General features: G+C 38.1%; 1 protein-coding gene across 3 annotated transcripts in view; it reads left to right on the plus strand.

The window, feature by feature from the left end:
* The first annotated feature begins 4,144 nt into the window (after positions 1–4,144).
* The window catches only part of CSTF3 (cleavage stimulation factor subunit 3), a 50,503-nt gene continuing 33,750 nt past the window's right edge, over positions 4,145–20,897 (plus strand). For 2 of the 3 annotated variants that reach the window (XM_065683219.1, XM_065683220.1), the window contains exons 1-3: positions 4,145–4,564; positions 14,055–14,156; positions 14,286–14,381. In XM_065683219.1, the coding sequence (XP_065539291.1) occupies positions 4,535–4,564; positions 14,055–14,156; positions 14,286–14,381 (228 nt within the window). In that variant the 5' untranslated portion in view covers positions 4,145–4,534. The other variant, XM_065683221.1, reaches the window with a different exon arrangement.

The raw sequence follows: 20,897 nt of genomic DNA on the forward strand, positions 1-20,897 counted from the left end.
CTATTGTTGTCATACCCTATGTTTTTGTTCCTGTAACCTAGACACTCCTCACAACACATGACCCTCTCTGCACTTTCCATATCATAAACCTCTAGTGGGATGATAATCACCAGTACCTCAAACACTGGTGTATGCCTACACATGCCTTTCTTGCACAGACTGCCTACAGTAATCAAATGGGAAAGATGACAACAGAAAGTACGAGTTAGAAACAGGGCAGATCTAGAAACAAATAAGACATCTTCTCCCAACTACTGATGATAAATAAGACCACTATTGGATCCAGTGACATAGAAGCAGCAATAGATCCAATACCCAGGCTGCTTCATTTTGACATATTAAAGTCTTCCATATTCCAAACCCCATGTCTTAGTCCAGCAGAGTCTCATGTGATGAGCAAGTGGCTGACTGCACCCACCTCCTACTTCAGCACCTGTAAGTCATATATTTAGAGCAAAGAAAGGCTCTCTGTAGTGCTGTGCTGCACATGACCTGGTGGTAAGAGTGAGAAAATGTCCAGAAAGAAACCTATTTCAGAGAATATTATTCGCGCAACAGATCTGATGCTACAGCTCCTACCAGTCACATACCCACGCAAATAGCTTCATGCACTGACACTCCCACCAGCTGAAATGTCCTTGCAGGATACCATTTTCAGCTGAGCACTATTGCCCTCTCCTCACCACCGGACTCCCTCCAGCTGCTTCCTTCACTCTTCACTACAAGCTCCAGCAGTACCAGTGCAGAGCCCAAGAAAACAAACTCAGCAAAACTTGTTAGCTTGGATTTTGCTTTCTTCCTAATCTCTGCCACTGATGCAACCAATTAGTGAGACACACCTCATTCTAAAACAGTGAACGTCAAATGGGGAGCAAAACCAGTTTGGCAGAAAGATGAATTTAATTCTTAATTATGGCCTATAGGAATATAAATTCAGATTACCTTCTTGGTTTAGTCACAGACTTCCCATGATATTGTCATTTTAGACACAAAAGAGGACAGATTATAGGTTCCATAGGGGTACACAAGCACTGCAAAACTCAGCTGAAGAAACAACAGAGCCCGCAATTGCCCTGGCCAATAGCAAGACATGTTTCAGGTCAACATGTCTTCACCCTACATATGCTCAAATCCATTTTAGGGAAGTGACACAGCCTCCAATAATATTATGACAGAGTGGGGAGGACAACTTCCAGCATACTCATGGCTTGAGATTCAGCACTAACACATAGCAATTAATAGGGCAGTTCAAATCTGCTGTAAATATTCTCTCTAGTATTGAGCACTGATAGTATCTGAGTGAATCCTTTTGCAAGCAGTTTCTGAATAATATTATAGAGTCACATGCAAAAGGTTACACAAAGCCTGCTATTTCATAACTAGTATTAAAAAATAATCTGCGGTGGCAACTAAAATCACTTGGAAGAAGGGTATGTCAGCTCCATCTGATAACCACTGCCCCAACTCTGTGAAAGTAGCTTCCTTTCAGGTTTGTCCCTCTTTATGGTTTGCCAAGATCTTGGCCTGGCAGCCCATAAGGTTCAACATCTATTTATTTGAAGAACTCATCTTCTTCCAGATTTTTTTTTTTTTTGAAGTGATACATTTTTTGTCTATTGTTTTTCCAAGCAGAAATATTTGAGTACCACTCTACAATAGGTATAGTAGTCTCCAACTCATGTTCTGGTTCAGGTTTGTTTTGAATTTCTGCAACACTCACAGAGAAGCATAATCCACAATAGTTTGCTTGTTAACTCATAGCTTGCCATTAAGTTTCATGTCAATTACTAAACTAAGCATGAATCACTACAGCATAACATGTATTAGCAATGTCCTGTTGCTTTGATATCACAAACCACCTGAAAATTAAAGTGCAGCTTTCCAAAGCAAACAGGCCTGTAATCATGTCTTACTGCTCCCTCTACCTCAGGCTAGAAGCCTAGAGCTACTCCACTCCAGATGACACAGCTTCAGAAGGAAGGAAAGGAACAGCCACATTCTAAAACAAGGTTTGACATATGCATAAGGAATTAGTAACTAAGTAGTCGTTGCAAGCTTTGCTGCTGCATCCCCATTATTTGCTCCTGTACCAACACCAAGAAAGGTCCAAATCAGCCTGCCAAGTGGGTCAACTAACATAAACTTCCAACGCTACTGAGCTCAAGCTATTAGCCTAAATTTAAGTTAGAGGTAAAACTTAGGTTAAGATAACACTGTTAGAGCTAAACTATAAATTTAAGACAAAGTCACATTTTCAAAGGTACTTTGAAACATAACCTATCATTTACACACAGGCTTTGAAAGTAATACTGTCCCTTGAAAGATTCACACCAAAACATAAACATATTATCACAAAGTTGCTAAAAAGTTCACACCTAACTGCAAAACAAGACAAGCTCAAGTGATAAAGTACAATGTATCAATAAAAATATTAAAATTTTATTTTCTTTACAGTAGTGCTCCTTTTAAATTTCTCCAGCTAACAGATTTAAGACTATGCATTATTGCAGTTCATTTAGGCTCACACAGCAACACTTGGCAGAAAGGATATAGGAGCTAGTTGTATTTACAGTACCTGGGGTTTTGCCCATGGTTTGTTCTATGTATGGAACTAAGAAATCGAGAATAACACTAGTTTAAGACATAGCACATTATTTTATTACATGGTGTGAGGGCCTATAGTAGGCAAGGAGCAGTAGGCATCATTTTGCTCTTTACTAACTCATTCTACTAGACAAACAAGATGTCATTGGTGCTGTCAAGATTCAAAACCACCTTTATCACTTTATGAAACTGAAGAAAGCAACCCCAAAGGCAGAAGCAGCTAAAATAAGAATAAAAATATGCTTGAACAAAACCTCTAAGAACTAGATCAAAATTCCACCCAGGCCACTAAGACAGCAAACACTCTGCACACCTAGAATAATACTCACATTATCTAGTTAGAAATTTCAGCAGCATTGCTTTAAGCAATTACTTATATGGAATTGGTTCCTAATAGGAAATGGAAAAACATCACATCAATGAATTGCAAATTTTTTTTGTTTGTTGGTGGGCTTTTTTTAAGAAATTGTAGTAACATATCAAATGCTTTCAAAATAGAGTTTATTGTGACATAGAAGAAACACCCCATAAAAAACAATGAAGTAGCCGTGTATCACAAAATCACTATTCTCTCAGAAATCAAAGAACAGGACAGCTTATCTACCAACACAGACTGATAAGCACGTTTTATTTCACCTCTGAAGAATAACAGACTCAAAATCCTTTAATATCAGAAAGAAAAATGTTACTTCACGGGTTGGTCATATAAGCATTTACTATCTGCTCTCTTTCTGGGGCAGGGTGAAGTGTCAAGCTTCAGAAGGTCCTCTTTCCACACACATTACTGGGGTGTAAGGAAGCGACTTGGAAGACAAAGCAGAAAGTAACCTAAAGAGTGCTAGTATCAAGTTTTTTTCAAGTATTACTGCATAAATTACTGTATTATACAATTTTAAGAACACTTACACTGCTGTTGTGAAGGCAGCTAAAACAGCTTTCACCTTGGTATTTGCCAAGCCTCCTTCAATTAATGCTTCACATAGTTTCTCTGCAGAGGCTAATTCAAAGCTTTCGCTCTCACGGAGAGACTGGCGATTACTTTGCAAATGAAGTTAAGTAGCTTTAGGGGGAGCTGCCTCCTATGTCCTTGAGGTCTTTTGAGACGATCACCCCACAGCTTGTCTTTTGAACTTGCCTCCTTGAATAACAAGAGCTCTTTTGAGGTGGAAGGGACGGGTCTACTGCTAGCAGACATTGCTGAAGTTACCTTACCAAGGGCACAGTGCCGGCTTCCTGCAAAGAAGTGACTGTTGACGAGACAACGCTTCGTTAACGAAATAGCCCACGACTCGCCGGCAGGACCAGGGCTAAAAATCACCAAAGCCTTTTAGTTTCTGCCCACTGTCCTTCAGAGTTTCAACAACAAGAGGTGCGCCAGCAAACCGGCTTGGGGGCAGAGCAAGGGGAGAAAATGCAGACACGGCGACCCTGCCCAGCGCCATGAACACAGCTACAGCGGCCCCCAGGGCCCTCCCCGGCCGCCGTTCAGGGAACGCCCCGTTTGCGGCTTCAGGGCGGGCCCCAGCGCTTCCCCCTGCCGCTGTGCGGCGAGGAGCAGACAGGACTGTCCCACGGGGGACAGGACCTCCCTCCGCAGCATGGGGAGGATGACCAGGCCTCGCCGCAGCGCTCCCCACTCGCTACCGGAGCCTCTCTGAGCGCCCACCACTTCCGCCCCAGAGCGGCGCAGCGGTAATGACGCGCTTCCCGCCGTTTTCCGCACCCCGCCTTTTTCCCCCGCCCTGCTGACGGCCGGGCAGGAGGCTCCACGCCGCCATTTTATCGCTAAAGTGGCTGGGGCTCCTCTCCGCGGCCGTTGGCGCGACCGGTGGAGGGGGCCGCGGCAGCGGTGGCAGCGCCGGGCGCTTTTTAAAGGCGTTTCTAATCTGCTTGGGAAGGGGGGTGTCTCTGTGCCCTATTTCAAGACGCTATGTCAGCAGACGGAGCGGCCGGAGATCAGGTGAGCAGGAGGGTGAGGCTGTAGGCCTCTCCTGAGGGTAGCAGTGGGAGTTATGGGGACTGTAGCGGTCGCCCGGCCTGGGATGCATTGTGTTGGCTGTGCAGGCCGCGGCGGGGTCGAGCTTGTGGCGCAGCGTGTGGGGCTGGCCGCCGTCCGGGGCTGCTGTTGGTCCCCGGGAGGCCGCGGGGAGCACGGCCTTGGCTCTTCCATGCGCCCGTAAGCCCCGCCGGCCGCGTCGGTGGCGTGGTCGGCAGAGGGCTTCCCTTCCCTCACCTCACCGCACACACCCATGTTGAGCTCGGCTTCATTCTATCAGCGAAGAGTTCGCTGGGGGTAGCGGAGCCGCTCCTGGCGCTCGTCGTCAGTTAAACCGGTAATGCGCTGAAAACTGCGTCGCACTCGGTCTGCGAGTTTCTAGTAAGCAAACTTGAATTCAGATCGAGGTGGACAATAGGCATTGTGGACACTGTGGACAACAGTGAGCTTTGCTTTCCCGTTCTCGTTTATCCGCGGTCGTGGTGTACACGCACTCCAGAAGAAAACTGAAACCCGGATAAGCTGTTTATACTGGTACACCTGCATTGTTTTGTGAGGTGAGCGTTTGCTGAACATAGGTGCTTAACATGAGGCTGTGAGCCTCTTTAACAATACCTTTTCCTCCAAAATAATGTATTATTTAAATACCTTTAAATTAGAATCAGTAAAAATAGACTTATTTGATAAAGCATCTTCTTTGCAGTACAGCATTCTTGCTCTTGGTGGAAAAAATAACTACTTTTTCAGTTGGGTTAGGCTTGGATTTTTTTTTAATATAATATGTATAATAACTTGTTATTTTCTAGGCATGTGAAGAGTGTTGTATGTCATCTTTTGAAATCTGGTATTACCATGAGCTGTCTCCTATTCAGTGGCAGAATTTTTCTCAAAAGGTCTTTTTAATAGTTAGGCCTATTTTTAAAATTAGTATTAGTTGGAGGAGTGGGGATGGAAGTTCCTGACTGAGGATGAAGTGGTTGATAACACTGTGGCCTTCTTTAGTGGCCAGGGTAGCCTACAAAAAAACCTTAAAATGATGCTGATGACTTAGTGCTCCCTAAAGCTTTTCTTTGTAGAATGTTAGTCTCTTTGCAAAACAGGTTATGTTTCTGTGTGTCTGGGACTGTACTTAAAAAAGGTGATGTGTAAACTCTGTAAGGTCATGAGTTTGGGGAAGGGGAGTAGGGAAGTGCTAAGAATGTAAAATACCCAGTTCCTGGCTCATTAGTAAAATATCCTATGAATTAAAAGCCTGTATGTTTAAAGCTGGTCAGGTTACTAAATATATTCGTAGTATGTTTAGGCAAGGGATTCTTCAGAATGGTTTATCTTCATCACAAGGAAGATGGTGTCAATGAAGTAAAAATATGCTACAGTAAAATGTTAATAATCCTAATGTGTAGTATGTTTCATGTTTAAGTTACCCACTCTGATATATTTTGAAAAAAAAAAAATACACTGATACTTCATTACATGATTGTAATACATTGCTATTTAACTTAAAACCTATGCTGATTTATTTTCTTTTTCAAAGGAGACTTTAATATGCAAAATGTTGAATTTCCATATACAGAAGTAAAAGCTGTTCTGTAAAGTAACAGCTTTAATACCATGATGCCATATCACAGAGGGTTTTAGCATTCAGAAATTGCAAATCATTATTTGCAGCTTCTGTAAACATAGGTTAACATATGGCTTGGATTTGTTGGGGTTTTCTTGTCCATATTAAGGTTCATTCTTTTTACCATTGTAGTTACTGTTTTCACATTGAGTCCACTCAACAAAAACCAACCAAACACCACCACCCCGAACAAAATATAAAAAAAACCACCCCCCCAAAAAAAGAACCCCAAAAAACACAAAAAACCCCAACAAAGCAACAAACAAACCCTGAAACAAAAAAGAAACCCAAGCAACTCTTTAGTTAGATTAAATAATTTTTCTTCCTACTCCATCTTCTTTATGAAGGCCTTCGGATTCTGGTGTCCTAGAAGTTTCTAATTTTCTTATGCTCAGTTATACACTTCCATCATTTCCTTCAGTTTCAGTACCTTGTCTTCCACAATTTCTTTTCTTACCCTGGCAGGATTCTGTTTCTTATTCCTAATGTTGAGGTAGACTGCAGTTGCTATCAGTGTCTTTAACTATGTATGAGGTTTTCTGCACTGTAGGCTACCACCCATCCAGTTGCGTAGAGAGGGAAGTGCACCTTAAGTAAGCGTTGATGCCAGTTCAACTGTGTTCTTACAGAGCATGATAGACCTAAATTCACTGTGTCTCAGTGACAGAAGGAACAATAGAGAATTAGGACTGGGGCAGTTGTGCCCTGCTTCCTTCCGCCCATTGCAGCTGCTATATATTGTAATGAAGTGCTGTCTGAATGTCTCTCTAACTTTGTATGCGCAATATTCTTACAGTTACAGATGCTTCTTTCTGTAGGAAGCTGAAGCTAAGCAGAGGTTAGGTTGCATCTGACTTTCCTGGTTTGGGTTTTATCTGCTACTTCCATGACCAGCTTCTGAAGTTTTGGGTGCCATTTTTACTGACAGTCACACAGATCGGTAGAAAGGTGTGACTGTATAGTTAATTTGCATCTATGGTTTTCTTAAGATGTACATGAGAGTGTACGATATTAAATAACTGACAAATCAGAATTGTTGGCTCTGACTCACCTGTACGCAGGGGTGTCTACATCATGCTGCTGTGTGAATAACAAATTGCCATACTGGATGCATAAAGTATGAAGTGCTGGTAGTGTGGGAAGGAAGAACAGAATGGAATGTTGGATGTAGGGAGGATGGGAGAGTAAAGGTGTTGTAAGGTTAAAGGTGCAGCTGGTCTTTAGTTGTCTGGCCAGGTACAGTACAACTGAAATGTGGGTTTACTGCCTGTAGGCTGAGCTTGGCTCCAGACATTCTTAGGCTGCTTTACTGTGTAGCTCAGGAGCCTAACCTATGTAGGTTGTCCCCTTCTTGCATCATTATGGTAGAACAGAGAAGGGCTGGGGGCCAAAGAAATGTGATGAAGCCACAGAAGAGTGGTGTGAAGCCACCACTATTGCAGTATATTTTAAATTCTTGCAGTGTGTCAGCTATGCTGGACCCACATTAATTTCTTCAGAACCAATTGAATGATGTCAGGACTTGAATTCTCATAGGTCCCTGTCAGACTCCTGGCAAAGTCTGCATGATATTTTAACAAACCAGAATTTCCAAAGTTGGGTTTTAAAATACCAAATGCTTAGCCCTGCCTATATCATAGAAACCCTCATTTGTACACGGAAAGGCTCTATCTTCCACTGGTTGACAGAAAATTTCCTGACAAGCTTTTCCCAATTTCTTCATGTGTTGAGGTTACAAACAGTACAATGATGTATGTCTATGTTTTTTCAGGACCTCGATGTACATGTCTAGTTTCATTTCAGTCGTGTTTCATGTATCCTCTAACAAAGCCTAAATGTGTTGTGCTCTTTGCCTCTTTCTACCTTGGCAGGACCACTGTTCTTATCTGCTTAATAAACATATACTTGCCAGGCATCAATTTTACCTGAAGACTATTTCCTTTACTCCTGCATTAGTTTTCTCATCTTTTAAGCCTATAACATGCATTTCATGCTTCCTGTAACCATTTCTATGATACATTCCCCAGTCTGGCATGCATGTAACTTTACATGATCCAAGACTGAGCTGTGGAAAAAAGAAATGTCTGTATTGTCTCCGTGACTACAGAAAAGACATCTGTAGCAGTCTGTTCCAGTTTCTTGAGACTGCTTTTGTCTTTCCTTTCATTCATGCCTTGTGTCTCTCTGTCATAGTGTATCATGTAAGTTTCTGAATTCTAAATGCAATAGTAAATGTTACTGTAGCTAACTTTAGCTTAACATTTTAAAAATAGATGTCATTGCGCGCAGTACTGAAAGCAGAAGTTTATTTTTGTAGGATTGTGTGGGTTTAACATCTCAGGAGGAGCCATCTGAAAGAAAGATGGTTTCTCAGATTATATTGTTCTATGTATGATATATAATAAAACTGGGTTTACTGTCACTTTTTAAACTTACAGTAGGAGCAGGCTGTAAGCAGATTGAAAACATGAATTGGTGGAGGAAGACTTGTGAGTTGGTAATCCAGTGGGTTTTTTCAAATTTTTACACAACTTTAAGTAATTTCTATATTTTAGCTGCATTTCCAGAGTCAGCAAGTTCCAGGTATACCAAAAAGTTGTTAAAGTAGAAAATGCCTGTCTAGATGCCAGTGTTTGGGAAATAGTCTCATGGGGAAAGAATGATAATCTAAAACTTTGTTCAGTTTGATGAAACAGCCCAGATTATGTTAGGGCAGGCCAGTACATATGAAAGTATCCTTTAAAAATTATTTAAAATTAATATGCTGGGTTATGTCTGTTAATAGTGACAACAAATTTTTTCAAGATTTTGTTCACAGTTGAATTGAGTTGCTGGTAAAGTAGAAGGCGGCAAGGCATTAAAAACTGATTCAAGAAAGTGTGAGTGTTGATAAGGTGTTACTATAGTCTAGTGAAGGAATGTTTTACTGAAGAAGGGGCTTTAAAACTTGCTCTGTATACAGCTATAACTAAACTTTAAGGAAAAAATCTTAGGTGAGACACACCTGTAAATTAACCTCACTGAACCACTAACAATGCTTGTTAAATTGCATGTTAATATATTTGAAGTTGTATTCATTGGACCTGCTACAGTCCAGGCTATGCTAAACTGCAGCAGTCAGGCAATAGTTCCAAACAGTAGCTTCAATTTTAATGGACATAAATCTTTTGGATGTGGAACTGATTTGACTGAACTATCCATTAAAATCCCTGTCTTTTTTGTGTACAGTGGCCTGTATGTCTTGTTCGTAGAAGTTCTCATTTCCTAACTAGTGATAGTTTTTAAACCATTTTAAACTGGCTGCTTCACAGGTGGAGCAGCTGTTTAATACTTCTCATTTTCGTTGTGGAAGATTCATTTGGAAACAGGAGGCTGCTTTAAGCAACTGGATGCATTAGGTGGTGCAGATAGTGTTTGACTAGGTATTTCCTTACACAATTTGGAATCACAAGGGTTCATTTTCAGAGGTATGGGGAAACTGTTAACTGTTGATTTTAGGAGTAAGGTATAAACCAAGAATTTTTCCTTGAAGCTCATTGATAAATACTTCTACTGCATACTAAAAGTCAACTTTGTTTCTTCTGTTCTTGTTCCCTCAGACATTCTTATGAATTCAAATTTGGATTTTGTGCAGTTGAGGTATTTTGCAGAAAGTAGCTCCTAGACTGCTTGTTGGATAATTTGGATTTAGGTCTTTTCAGATTTTGGAAACTATAGTCATAAAGATGATTCTACACTTTTAGTATCCGTGAAACTAAAATTCCGTTTTTATTTACCTGTATATAAATAATAAAAGGGAAGCTGTGAATCAGGCTAGATTGTAATAACAGAGATACTTGTGGTCATGGAACCTTAAGTGCTAAAATGCCATGACCTTCAGAGGGTTGTTTGTGGGATAGGAGCCCAATTATGTGTGGGTGAGATACACTGAACACAGTTATCAAAAGCAGAGGGGAAAGAAGTATTTTTCCAGTTTCTATGCAACAGTTCTTTGCAGCATTTTTTTTTTTTTTTTTTTTTTTTTTAGGTAGCAAAGAAATGCTAGAAGCCAGTACCTATCTGATTATGTGCAGCTGTATGATACTGTAAGCTGAGCGAAGTTAGGACTGATGAAGTCCTGTATGGTTTTGCATCTTTTATTCTGCATCACATCTGATCCTGAAATCAAGGAGTTGAACCATTATAAAACTAATCATTTTTCTAATAGTATTATTTTTTTGTTGATTTAACTCCATGAACTGACTTGTGATAGGGTGAGATTAAGTTAAGTGCCTCTTTTAACTAGAGGAAGGGAGTAAAAGTGCTCATTTAGGGAAAAGATCATGGCAGTGAACACCCAAGAATTAAGTACTCACACTTTTGGATATTGGCTGTTGTTCATGCATTATAATGACAAATACATAGTCAAAAGCTGCATACTCCTTTAACTGTGAAATTTTCAAAACTGGGATCAAATATCTTTCTGGCTATAAATGAGCTAGGTTAAAAGTCAAGCTCCTTGCTCCCTTTCATTGTATGCTTGTGGTAGATGGGAGTCTGCACAGCTTCGGTGTATAACTGAATGCATTTTTGCTCAAATGCCCTAGTTCTGGCGAAACAGTCCAGGCTGGAAATCCTAATATATTAGGAGTAATTGTGTGTGAAGGTGCAAGGTAAGGAGGCTTTAATTTTGTTCTAGTAGAACCAGGACATTGATTTGCCTCTTGGAAATGTGGATGGCTTTTATTTGTCTTGGAGAACAATAGAGGCAGGAGAGGTTGTGCTCACTGGCCTTAACAAGTTGAGTGTGCCATAGGGTACAAGTAATTTCAAGTATAGTTTAAAACCCTGGTGATATGTGTAGAATTCCAATAGTTTATGTTTCATCTGCTGCCACTAAGTGAATATATCTGCTTATTTAGGAAGGCATTTAGTCTTTTAGGTTCTTTGTTTGTTTCTTTTTCTAATAAAAGAATGAACATCTTATTAGGATTTATAAGTTAGGAGTCCTGTATCGAGCATAAAAAAATTATGTAGGAATGTTACAAGTGTGCATCTTTTCAGCATCTATTTTTTTACCAGCTTAATTTGTTTCAGCCTTCTCTGAGTTTAATTACCCAATATCTGCATAGGTGAAATTAAACTCCTGGAAGCCTTAACTGTTTCACTAAAGTGTCAGCTGAGTTATTTTGTGTCACGTGAAGAGGTTTAAGATAATAAAGCTGAACTACTGTAGAAATAGGTGAGGTGTGCTTCAGTGGCCCATTCTACTTTTTCCTGTTAGAAAGCTGCAACTTGCAGTGCAGGACCCTGTGCTGCAAATGCTTCAGTTGTTTTTGTAGTGTGGGTTTGTTGTGTTCTTGTTTGTGGTTTATTTTGTAATTTTTTAATTGTAGCCGACATTAATAGTACTCCTGATAGGCATTTCTATCTAATTGAATGCAGAGTAATGTATGTTTGAATATTTGAGACAAGCAGATTTCACCGAGATGGTATATAATGGGAAGCGGTGCTTACTGCTGATGTGGGTGAAATAGAATTAGCCCTTTGTTGAATAAACTTTTCAAATTCTGATCATCTGTAGAGATAGATAACTTACATAAATAGAGTTTAAACTTTAGAAATTTCAGCTTCAGTGCTGTCTTCTGGAAGATGAAATACGTTTATGCATGCCATTTTGGAATAAATAAGATCACTAGCTCATTTCATTACTGTGTTTTGCATCTTAAGCCTGTATCAGCTGAACTATAACGTGATATTTGAGAGCCAGAATTTTGATGGACTTAAGGATGTAAAAGTATATGGAAATTAATAAATTTACTAGTTTCGAGCTGACAACTTTGAGCTATTAATTTTAAATTCGATTTTTTTAAAATCCAGTTAATTTTGTAATTCAGTTTGTTGTGGGACTTGCTGCAGGCCTTCCAAGCTGCACTGGTTTGCAATGAGCAGTTACGAATTTGCACTGACTCAAAAAAAATGATGGTCTTTAAACTCCTATAAAGCCCATCCTCCTGATTTCTCTTTTTTTCCTTTTATCTTTCATGCATGGCTGCTTTTATGTGTCAGTTTAGCAGTTCTGCAATGTTTTTGATAATTTTTCTGTTTTATAAGTAAATCTAATTTACTTAGTCTTAAAATCTTAAGGCTTATGTCTTGAATTATATCGTGCTTGTAGGACTGACACAAAAACTGGTAGTGCTGAAAAAAATAGGTAGCTTTTTTAAATGACCAAGTTGAATTTCAGCGTATAACATAAGCAGCTGTTGTACGGTAGTGCATTTGCAGAGATTAACAAAAGCAAAGGAGCAGGGCATTCATGAAAATAAAGTTGATGTTCTTAAGTAACTCAAGCTTTTTACTTAGATTTACTAGCCTCAGCTTTTCTTTTTTTTAGTCACTGTTTTATACTTCACTGGCAGCTTATCTTTGTATAATGCCACTGTAAATGGTCTTTAGTAAAATCTATTAATAATACTTCGCGTTTGTATTATTGGAATGTCTGCTTTTGTACAAGAGTGATGTGCAATAGTGGTGCTTGTTAATTTTACTAGAAGTCATAGCTCTGTAGTGTCTAGTTACCTTCTGTTTCCCTTTATTTGTGATGGCACCTTTGATATCAGTTCTCTCTGCCATGTTTACTGTCTTTTTCATTTTTAGAGCTGTGTATTACCTAGATCCAATATTAAGAATTACCTTGAAATGATCTCTTAGCAATTGACAGGGGTGTTTTAGGATTTTCTGTGTAGCAAATAAATCATGCTGTGTTATACAGTACAGAATCATATATTCTAACAGTAATTATAAAGCTAACTTGTAATATTTCACAAGATGGTCTTGTAGTAATAATTTACAGGTTATTATTGTTACATCTCAAGAAAGCAAGAATTTACTTGATCGTGTGATCTGGGACTGCTAACATCTGCTGAAAATGAGTCAAGTTTGGAAAGTTAGTAAATAAGCTGTTTGGAGTACAGGTTAGAACTATTTCATGCTTCATAAAAAACTTAGTATCATTTAGACTTGTAACAAGCATGTATTTTAAGTCTTACCTGTATGTGATCATCAGATTGTGATCTTCAGTTTTCTAGTTTTAACGTTAGCACAAAGTAGATGAAAATAATTACAAAGTAAGATATTTTCACAAGCCTTTAAAAGAATACTTACATCTATACTATTGTAGTATAACTGTGTTAACAAGTTAACACTCAATTCGGTAAAACTTTTAGTATCAAAAAAAGCTTTTAGAACTCTGATACGAGTGAATAAGAAAAAAATTGGTTTAGTGCCAAAGCTACTGGAGCACAGCTGTACACTCATGGACAAATGAGAAAAGTAACAGAGAAATTGTGCTTGGATGGCATACATGTTGCTGCTAGAATTGTCATCTCATAGTTTTCTTGTTAAATCTCTAACTTGTGATATGGAGTAGCATATATGGAATAGCATATATGGAATTACTTGTGCAGTAACCTGGATTTGTTTGGCTAAGGTCTGCAATAGACAAGTTGTTCTGAATTTACTTTTTGCATCTTAAAAGCTTCAGGTCAGTAAAAAATGTTTTAACATTTCCAGTGCAGTAAATTCTCTGGCAGACTCAAATGTGCTTGAGTGTTTTAGAAACAGTCAGTTTAGTCTAGCTTTTTGCTGGATCGCCAGATACATAGAAACTTGTGGTAAGAGTGCATTACCTTACTTTTCCAGGTAAAGTTGCAATTAGTAACTCCAGCATAAAAATTGAGACTTGGAATGTTGTGTTGTCGGAATGTTGTCATTACCTTAACTTTGTAGTTGGGACGGAACTTTTCGAACGCTACTTGTGATCTCTTATGTCTCATTTTTAATTTTTTCCAGACTGCTGAATATGTCCCAGAAAAAGTGAAGAAAGCTGAAAAGAAACTTGAAGAAAATCCATATGACCTTGACGCTTGGAGCATTCTCATTCGAGAGGCACAGGTTTAGTGACATAGGATTACATTTCCTTATCTATGGTCCACTCACACTATTTGGTTCTGGAGTAAAATCAGTGTATTCATTTACATAAATCATAATATTGTAAATGCTGTTTTGATTTTCAATTTTTAGAACCAAGCTATAGACAAAGCACGGAAGACCTATGAACGCCTTGTTGCCCAGTTCCCCAGTTCTGGCAGATTCTGGAAACTGTACATTGAAGCAGAGGTTAATATTTTTTATATTTTTTTCTTATATAACATTTAATAGGATTTTTAAGTTTACACTTCTATAAGCATAAGTTAAATAGGCACATAATACCTAGGGAAAAGGGGATTTTAAATATGCCTTGCCTTTATTTTGTAAAATAGGTACAAAGGAGTGATTAAAGTGAATTCTTAAGTACTGGGTCTTTTATGAGTTGATGATTGTTGCATTATGGAATTGCAACAACATTAAAACCGTTTCAATGGTATTGGAGTGCTTTAGCCTTTTATTTACTTGTCGTGTCAATTTATTGCCTCCTGTGTCATTTATTTAGAGGACTTTTTTTTTTTTTATTTATACATGCAAACTTACTTGAATGACTTTCTGTGAATGGATCTATTTTATTTTTTTTATTTCTTAGGGAATTGAGTGTTTCTGTGAATAGTGATTTCAGGGAGGGTGTGGGATGGAAACTTGTTTCTGGAATGAAAATGTGGGGAAAATGCATTGGCACAACTCCTTAGCTTCTAAAAATCCCAAGAAATCTGTGATTGTTTACATAATCATATAAAACTTCCCACAAGTGCATTGATTATTTAAACAGTCTTTAATGATATGCCATGAAATGCACTGGATGATCTAAGTTTGGGGTTGTTTTGGGCTTGTTTTTTTTTTTTTCCTGTAACTGATGGTAATACACATGCTTTTTTGTGGGCATCTTCTAGCTGCACATTTTTAAGTGACATCTCCTACATTCTAAACTACAGGGTGAGGACGTGTTCTGTAGATGAGAAATGAGATAGCTAAATTTTTTTCCATTTTATGTGCAAATGCTAAGCAGCAATCTGAGTGCCGAAACTGCATGTAGAGTTACATCTTATTTTACATTATGTATCCAAATGTATTCTGCTAGTAAATTTTTAAGATTATTAAATAAAATTGGGATCATAGGAATCTAGCAGACATTTTTATGTTGTAAGTTATAGTGAGATGTTACAATGCAAAATAATGCAACCTAAATTTAATGTTACCTAATTAAATATAGAATTTTCAATGTTTTGTTTCCAGTAGTCTGTAGTAGTAGTTGTGATGTTGGTGATTGGACATATTTGGGAGATTGTAAGTGAACTAACACATGAAGGTGTATCTTTCGTTTTGGGACCCCGCAGCCAAATCCACTAGCCTTTTGTACCCTGCAATGTTTCCTACAGCATCTAGTCTAGTTTGATAATTACATGAAGTTACCTGGTTTCTGTGCGTACTGGAAAGCTTTCTGTTTCTCATGCCTGAAATTTAAGAGTTGAATAAAACCACTTCAGAAAGCCTGTACTATATTGTAGATCTTTCAGCAGAAAGTACTATTATCTGTTTACAGCTGCTTGTCTGAGGCTTCTTGTCTTGAACCACGTTCAGAGATGAATTAACAGACATTACCTCACTTAATCAATACCTCTTAACTAATTTATAATCTAGTAGTATTTAGAAACATTAACAGTGATAAAACAGTCTAGGGTATAATTTTTTAAAGTGCTTCTTCAGGGAAGGAAGATGAGCTTCTACCCAGCAGGTATGGTAACAGGTAACACAAAGTAAATTCGAGAAGGAAATAATTGGCATGAAGGTCATTAATTCATGTGTGTATGTGTGTGTGTGTGTGTGTGTGTGTGCCTGCCTATAACTACACTTTGAATACAAGAGAAATGTCATATATGATTCTGTTATTCAAAAAAAATGGAAAATGTGATCTGTAGAGTTCTGGTAGAGGTTCCACTCAAAAATGGTTATATTTGAAAGAAGTGTGAGGTTACTTCTAGAAATTTATCTTTTATCTTAACAGCCAATTTGTTAAAATCCCAGTTATAATTTAAATGTTCAAGTTTTCTTTCCTGGTTCCAGTAACTTTTCTCAAAACTCACATAGTGACCGATTTAACTAAAAAAGCAACATGCTTATCTCTGCCTTTCTTTTAGAGTATGCAACTATTATACCTATAAGCTGAAATAATGTTCTATTCCAAAATTCTTCTCTAAAATAATATATATTCACACAATTGGGCACTGTTGTCACCGTTGTTTTGAGCTGCATATCATGTACAGTCCTGTCTGAGAGTAAGTTCAGAATGAAGTGTTTTCTCCAATATTCTTGTAACAGTGTGGTTGAGTGTAAATTAAGACCTCAATTATTTTTTGAAGGCTACCTGAGGTAGAGGAATTGTTCTGAGGCTTCTTTTACTGCAGCCTTAATATGTACAAGAAATACAGGAAGGTATTTTCCAAAAGCTTTTTGCCTTGGAAGTCTTAGTAGTGTCGTCCTGTTAGAAAGTTTTTCTTTGATATTTCAGAAGTATCGATCTTCCCACCCTTGAGTTGGGAAAGTATACCTGTAGTAAATATTTGTTGAGCATTGTTTTTTGTTCACTTTCACTGCCTCAGCATTTAAATCTGCAAATTGCTAAATCTTCAGTCATCTGTAAGCCGTGTTTTTCCTGATGTCAAAACAAACATACCACTTTCCTCTTTAACATGACAACATTTCCTCTTTGCATCACAGAAAGACAAAAAGGGCTTGTGGGGAATTGGGGGTTGTTTATGGCAAGTTGTCTTTCACTAGAGAATTTTGTTCTGCAAATGACATAAATCTGAGCTGAATATCATCACATAGTGGTAGTCTATGAGTGGACGATGAGCTAGGGTGAGGATTATGATTATGATCGTAGAATCATGGTCTTACAGAAAAGGAATTAGCCCTTTATCAGCATTATTCTTCATAAGATCATTAGAAGTCTTAAATTTCCCTTTTCCTCACTTGAGGAATGTGTTCTTTTTAATCACTTCCAGTCTTCAAGGAGAAATCATTGCTTATAATCTATATGCACAAAAACTGTTTCCCTGCATATGCCAGTTCATTTTGTAATGTAAACCTCTTAAGTGCAGGCCTTGCTGCTGTGATTACATCTTGGGTTTATGACAGTTTGTTCAGCCGCTAACTGTTCTCGTTTTTGTGTGTGACTGTTGCCTAGTGGAATATAGTGTAAAGCAGTGCTCAACATTTAGTGTGTCATCTAATTTACTGCTGTTGATACAGAGACTGGGCTGAAGTAACCGAATACTTCATGTTTCTATTTTATGTGCCAAGCACTGATTTATACGTTCTGGTCTCTCTATTGTGGCTGGTTTAGTAGTTAATAGAACGGAGATTAACTGGGAAGAGAGCATGCTTTTGACAGTTTGTTAATGGAAACTCTGCTATTAAAGTTTGAATGATCAAAAAATTTTGGTTCTCACATGGGTTCTTATTTCTTCTGACATTCAAAGAAGCAGTTGCGGGACATAAAAATAATAGAATTGAATGAAACACCTTCCAGCTGACCATGGTTCTGAGTCATAGCCTATGAATGTTTAAGACTTGAGAATAGAGTTTCATTTAGTGATTTTGACAGACTAGTCTTTTTTTTTTATACATATTTTAGCAAGTAAAATAGTTGAATTGCTATTCTACATCCACTCAAATGTGGCAAGTGGTACAGTAATACCACTCTTCTTACTCAGGGTCTTGTTTTCTCTAGTTGCTTAAATCATATTTTTCTCTCGATACCTTTCCCATAAAAGTCTGCCTCCAGAAAAGGTGAATCAATTCACATGGCAGTCCCTCTTTCACATTTTTAAAAAGGAGCATGTAAGTCTCAGTCCCACGTGTGCTGTAATGTTAAATTCATGATCACATGATCTGGATTCTAGCCTGCTCTGCTGATTTGCTGTGTCTTCTTGGGTAAGTTATTTAACCTGTTTTGCATTATTAAAACAGATACTACCTACCTCACAGGGTTGTTGTGAGGCTCACTTTAGTGCTTAAAGTACTTTTGGCATCTGGTGAAAAGGTGCCACAGAAATGTAAAAATAAATTCTGATGTAACACCCTATGATCCCATAGGCCCAGCTGTCTTATTTCCTTTGTCTCTTCAACTGTTTGAACTGTCTTTTAGGTACAGAAAGACTTGCTGATGCTTTTCATGCACGTAAAAACTTTACCAGTGTTGTGAATACTTCAGTAGTTCTGAAGCAAGTATTTGAAGTTGTCACCTCTTTCTCTGCTAGTTTCCTTTGAGAAATCACCAGGTTGAAAATCTTTAAGAACATTCATTAAACTCTGTAATTGTCCTGAGTGTTTCAGACCAGTTCACACCACACCTTTTTACCTCTTTTGTTGTTGAGTATATTACCTTATAGCCTGGTCACTTTGCACTGTTGTTAGTAGGGGTTGAAAGGTTGCCATAATTAAAAATTTCAAAATCATTAGCACAAGACAGCTGTGAAAACCTAAGTCTAGAAACAATAAATACAAAGCTAGTAACATGCATGTAAAGTGTTTGGCTGTTAATATGTCTTAATATTTGTCTTGCAAATTCTGCAAGTGAGACTTCTGTGTTATTGCTTGTTCTAATGAAATGAAACTAGATACACTTGTTCAATACACTTGTTCACTTCTGTTTGATATGAACACTTGATTTTAGATGTCTTGATAACAAACCAGATGCTGTATGAGCAATCAAATGGTGGGACCAAAGCTTAGGGTTGATTGTTTTGCATTTCATCATATGCAATACATCAGTATCTTTAATTCATGTAATTCACACTGGTGTGGATACTAGTCAGAATGTATCATTTAACATGTATATGAAAAATGTAAATAAAACCGTTTAGAAAAATGATTGTTTTTGTTTAAAATGTTTGTGTTTCTTCAAAGCATTTTCTTCCCCTGTTTTACTTTAATCCAATTCTGAGTTCAGAAAGAAACTGTTATATGAACCACCAGAATTCTGCTTGGGGGAAAAATGGGAATTGACTTCTGTCAGGATGAAGTTGCAGTGATCGGGAGTCAAAGTAGAGTAGACTTCTTGGCTGGTATTCTGTTTAGTAGTACTTTCAATTGAGAATATTGTATATATCTCTCGCTGATCTTTGTTAGTTTCTTAATAGAAGGCATGCCCATTGTAATCCATGCCCACCCCACTAGTCACATGAGTCACATAGAGTGAATTTCAGCTTCTGAAAAATGGCTGTACAGGTGCTCTGTACAAACATCCATATTGCACATACTTGACTACCTCAGTCTGAGATTTTTAATCTTTTTTACAGCTGTATTTATTTATGATTTTTTCTTGCACGTGTGTGGACCTGTTCCATTCCTGTTAATAAATGTTGTTCTGTCTGTGTGATTATTGTAGACTTGCACTAGAAAGTGAATGCAACTTCTTTTCTGTCTTTTCTACTCAATATGTAAATACAGGCATGCACATCTTGCATAGTGGCCGTGGTTCTACAGGTTGTTTAATATCAGAAATCTATCCACATAACTGACACAGTTTCAGAAGATGTGTGGTACAACACTAGTGGGTTTCTTTGTGATTCTGGTTTTTCTATTCATTAAAAGTATCATGGGAAAGTTAGGAATTCTGATTTTTTTAAGTTGAAGTGATGCCTCATGAAGAGATTACTCTAAATCCTTTCTATAGTGTGTTGCTGGTTTTTCACATGAATAAACGTTAGCTACTTCCTGTTCTGTTGTATTCTTTCCATGTGGGGTGACAGAAACATCCCTGTTTGAAGTGTTAGTTATACAGAATTTGTTCACCACACTTTTGAAGTCTTGCTTTCAAATGTAACAAGGACAGTGGAAACTTTCCTGATTGTGTGCTTTCTTCTGTTGAAGTCATTTGCTGATCATTCTATTGATGCTTTGAGGGGGGAATGTGTGTGTCAGGTCAGGCACAAACTTTAGCTTTTTTCACACGTCTGAACCTGAAAGAATCAGAAGTAAAATACAGGGCTTTCTTGTGTACCCTGTATTGACTACAGATTGGTTGTCTTCATCTGTATGGGTTAAGGAACTCCAATGGTAATTTCTCATTCATTTCTACATTTCTTCCAGTTTGTCAGCTGGTTGAGTTATCTGCTCTTTATCCAGATTTTGAGAAGCCTGAGAGAACACCTTCTGTTAAGCCTTATCTATTAGTGCTACTACATAAAACAGTGCTCGACTTTATTCGCTGCAGAATTTCTCTGCAGACTATGAAAAGGCTTTGAGTCGCTGCCGTGGATGAAGTACAGTGGCTTCTCTTAGCTAGAAACTCTGAAGGCAAGCCATTCATTGTGGCATTCCTGTGTCCTGTTAGTACAAACACTCTTCACTTAAGAGTGTGCATTGTTTTTATCCCTTGTTAGGGTATGCTTTTTCTCACTGATGGCTTCAATATTTCAGGCACTCTACATCCAGTAGCAAATTTGGACTTCTGCAGTGAAGTGTTGTATACCTAATACTGTATGCTTGGACATTTTTACTTTCTTACATGAAATAATTCAAAAGTTAGAAGAAATCAACATGCATTGGTGCATAGTTGTACAGTTGTACAGGCACCATTCACATTTTTTCATGGCACATTGTATACATGCAGTTAACTACACAAGAATATGTTACAGTGATTTGAATTTGGATGGTATTGGGTTTAACTAGTTTGGTAGTGACCCGTATTCATAGCAT

This window comes from Lathamus discolor, chromosome 6 (assembly GCF_037157495.1).
Source record: "Lathamus discolor isolate bLatDis1 chromosome 6, bLatDis1.hap1, whole genome shotgun sequence".
NCBI classification, from domain to species: Eukaryota; Metazoa; Chordata; class Aves; order Psittaciformes; family Psittacidae; genus Lathamus; species Lathamus discolor.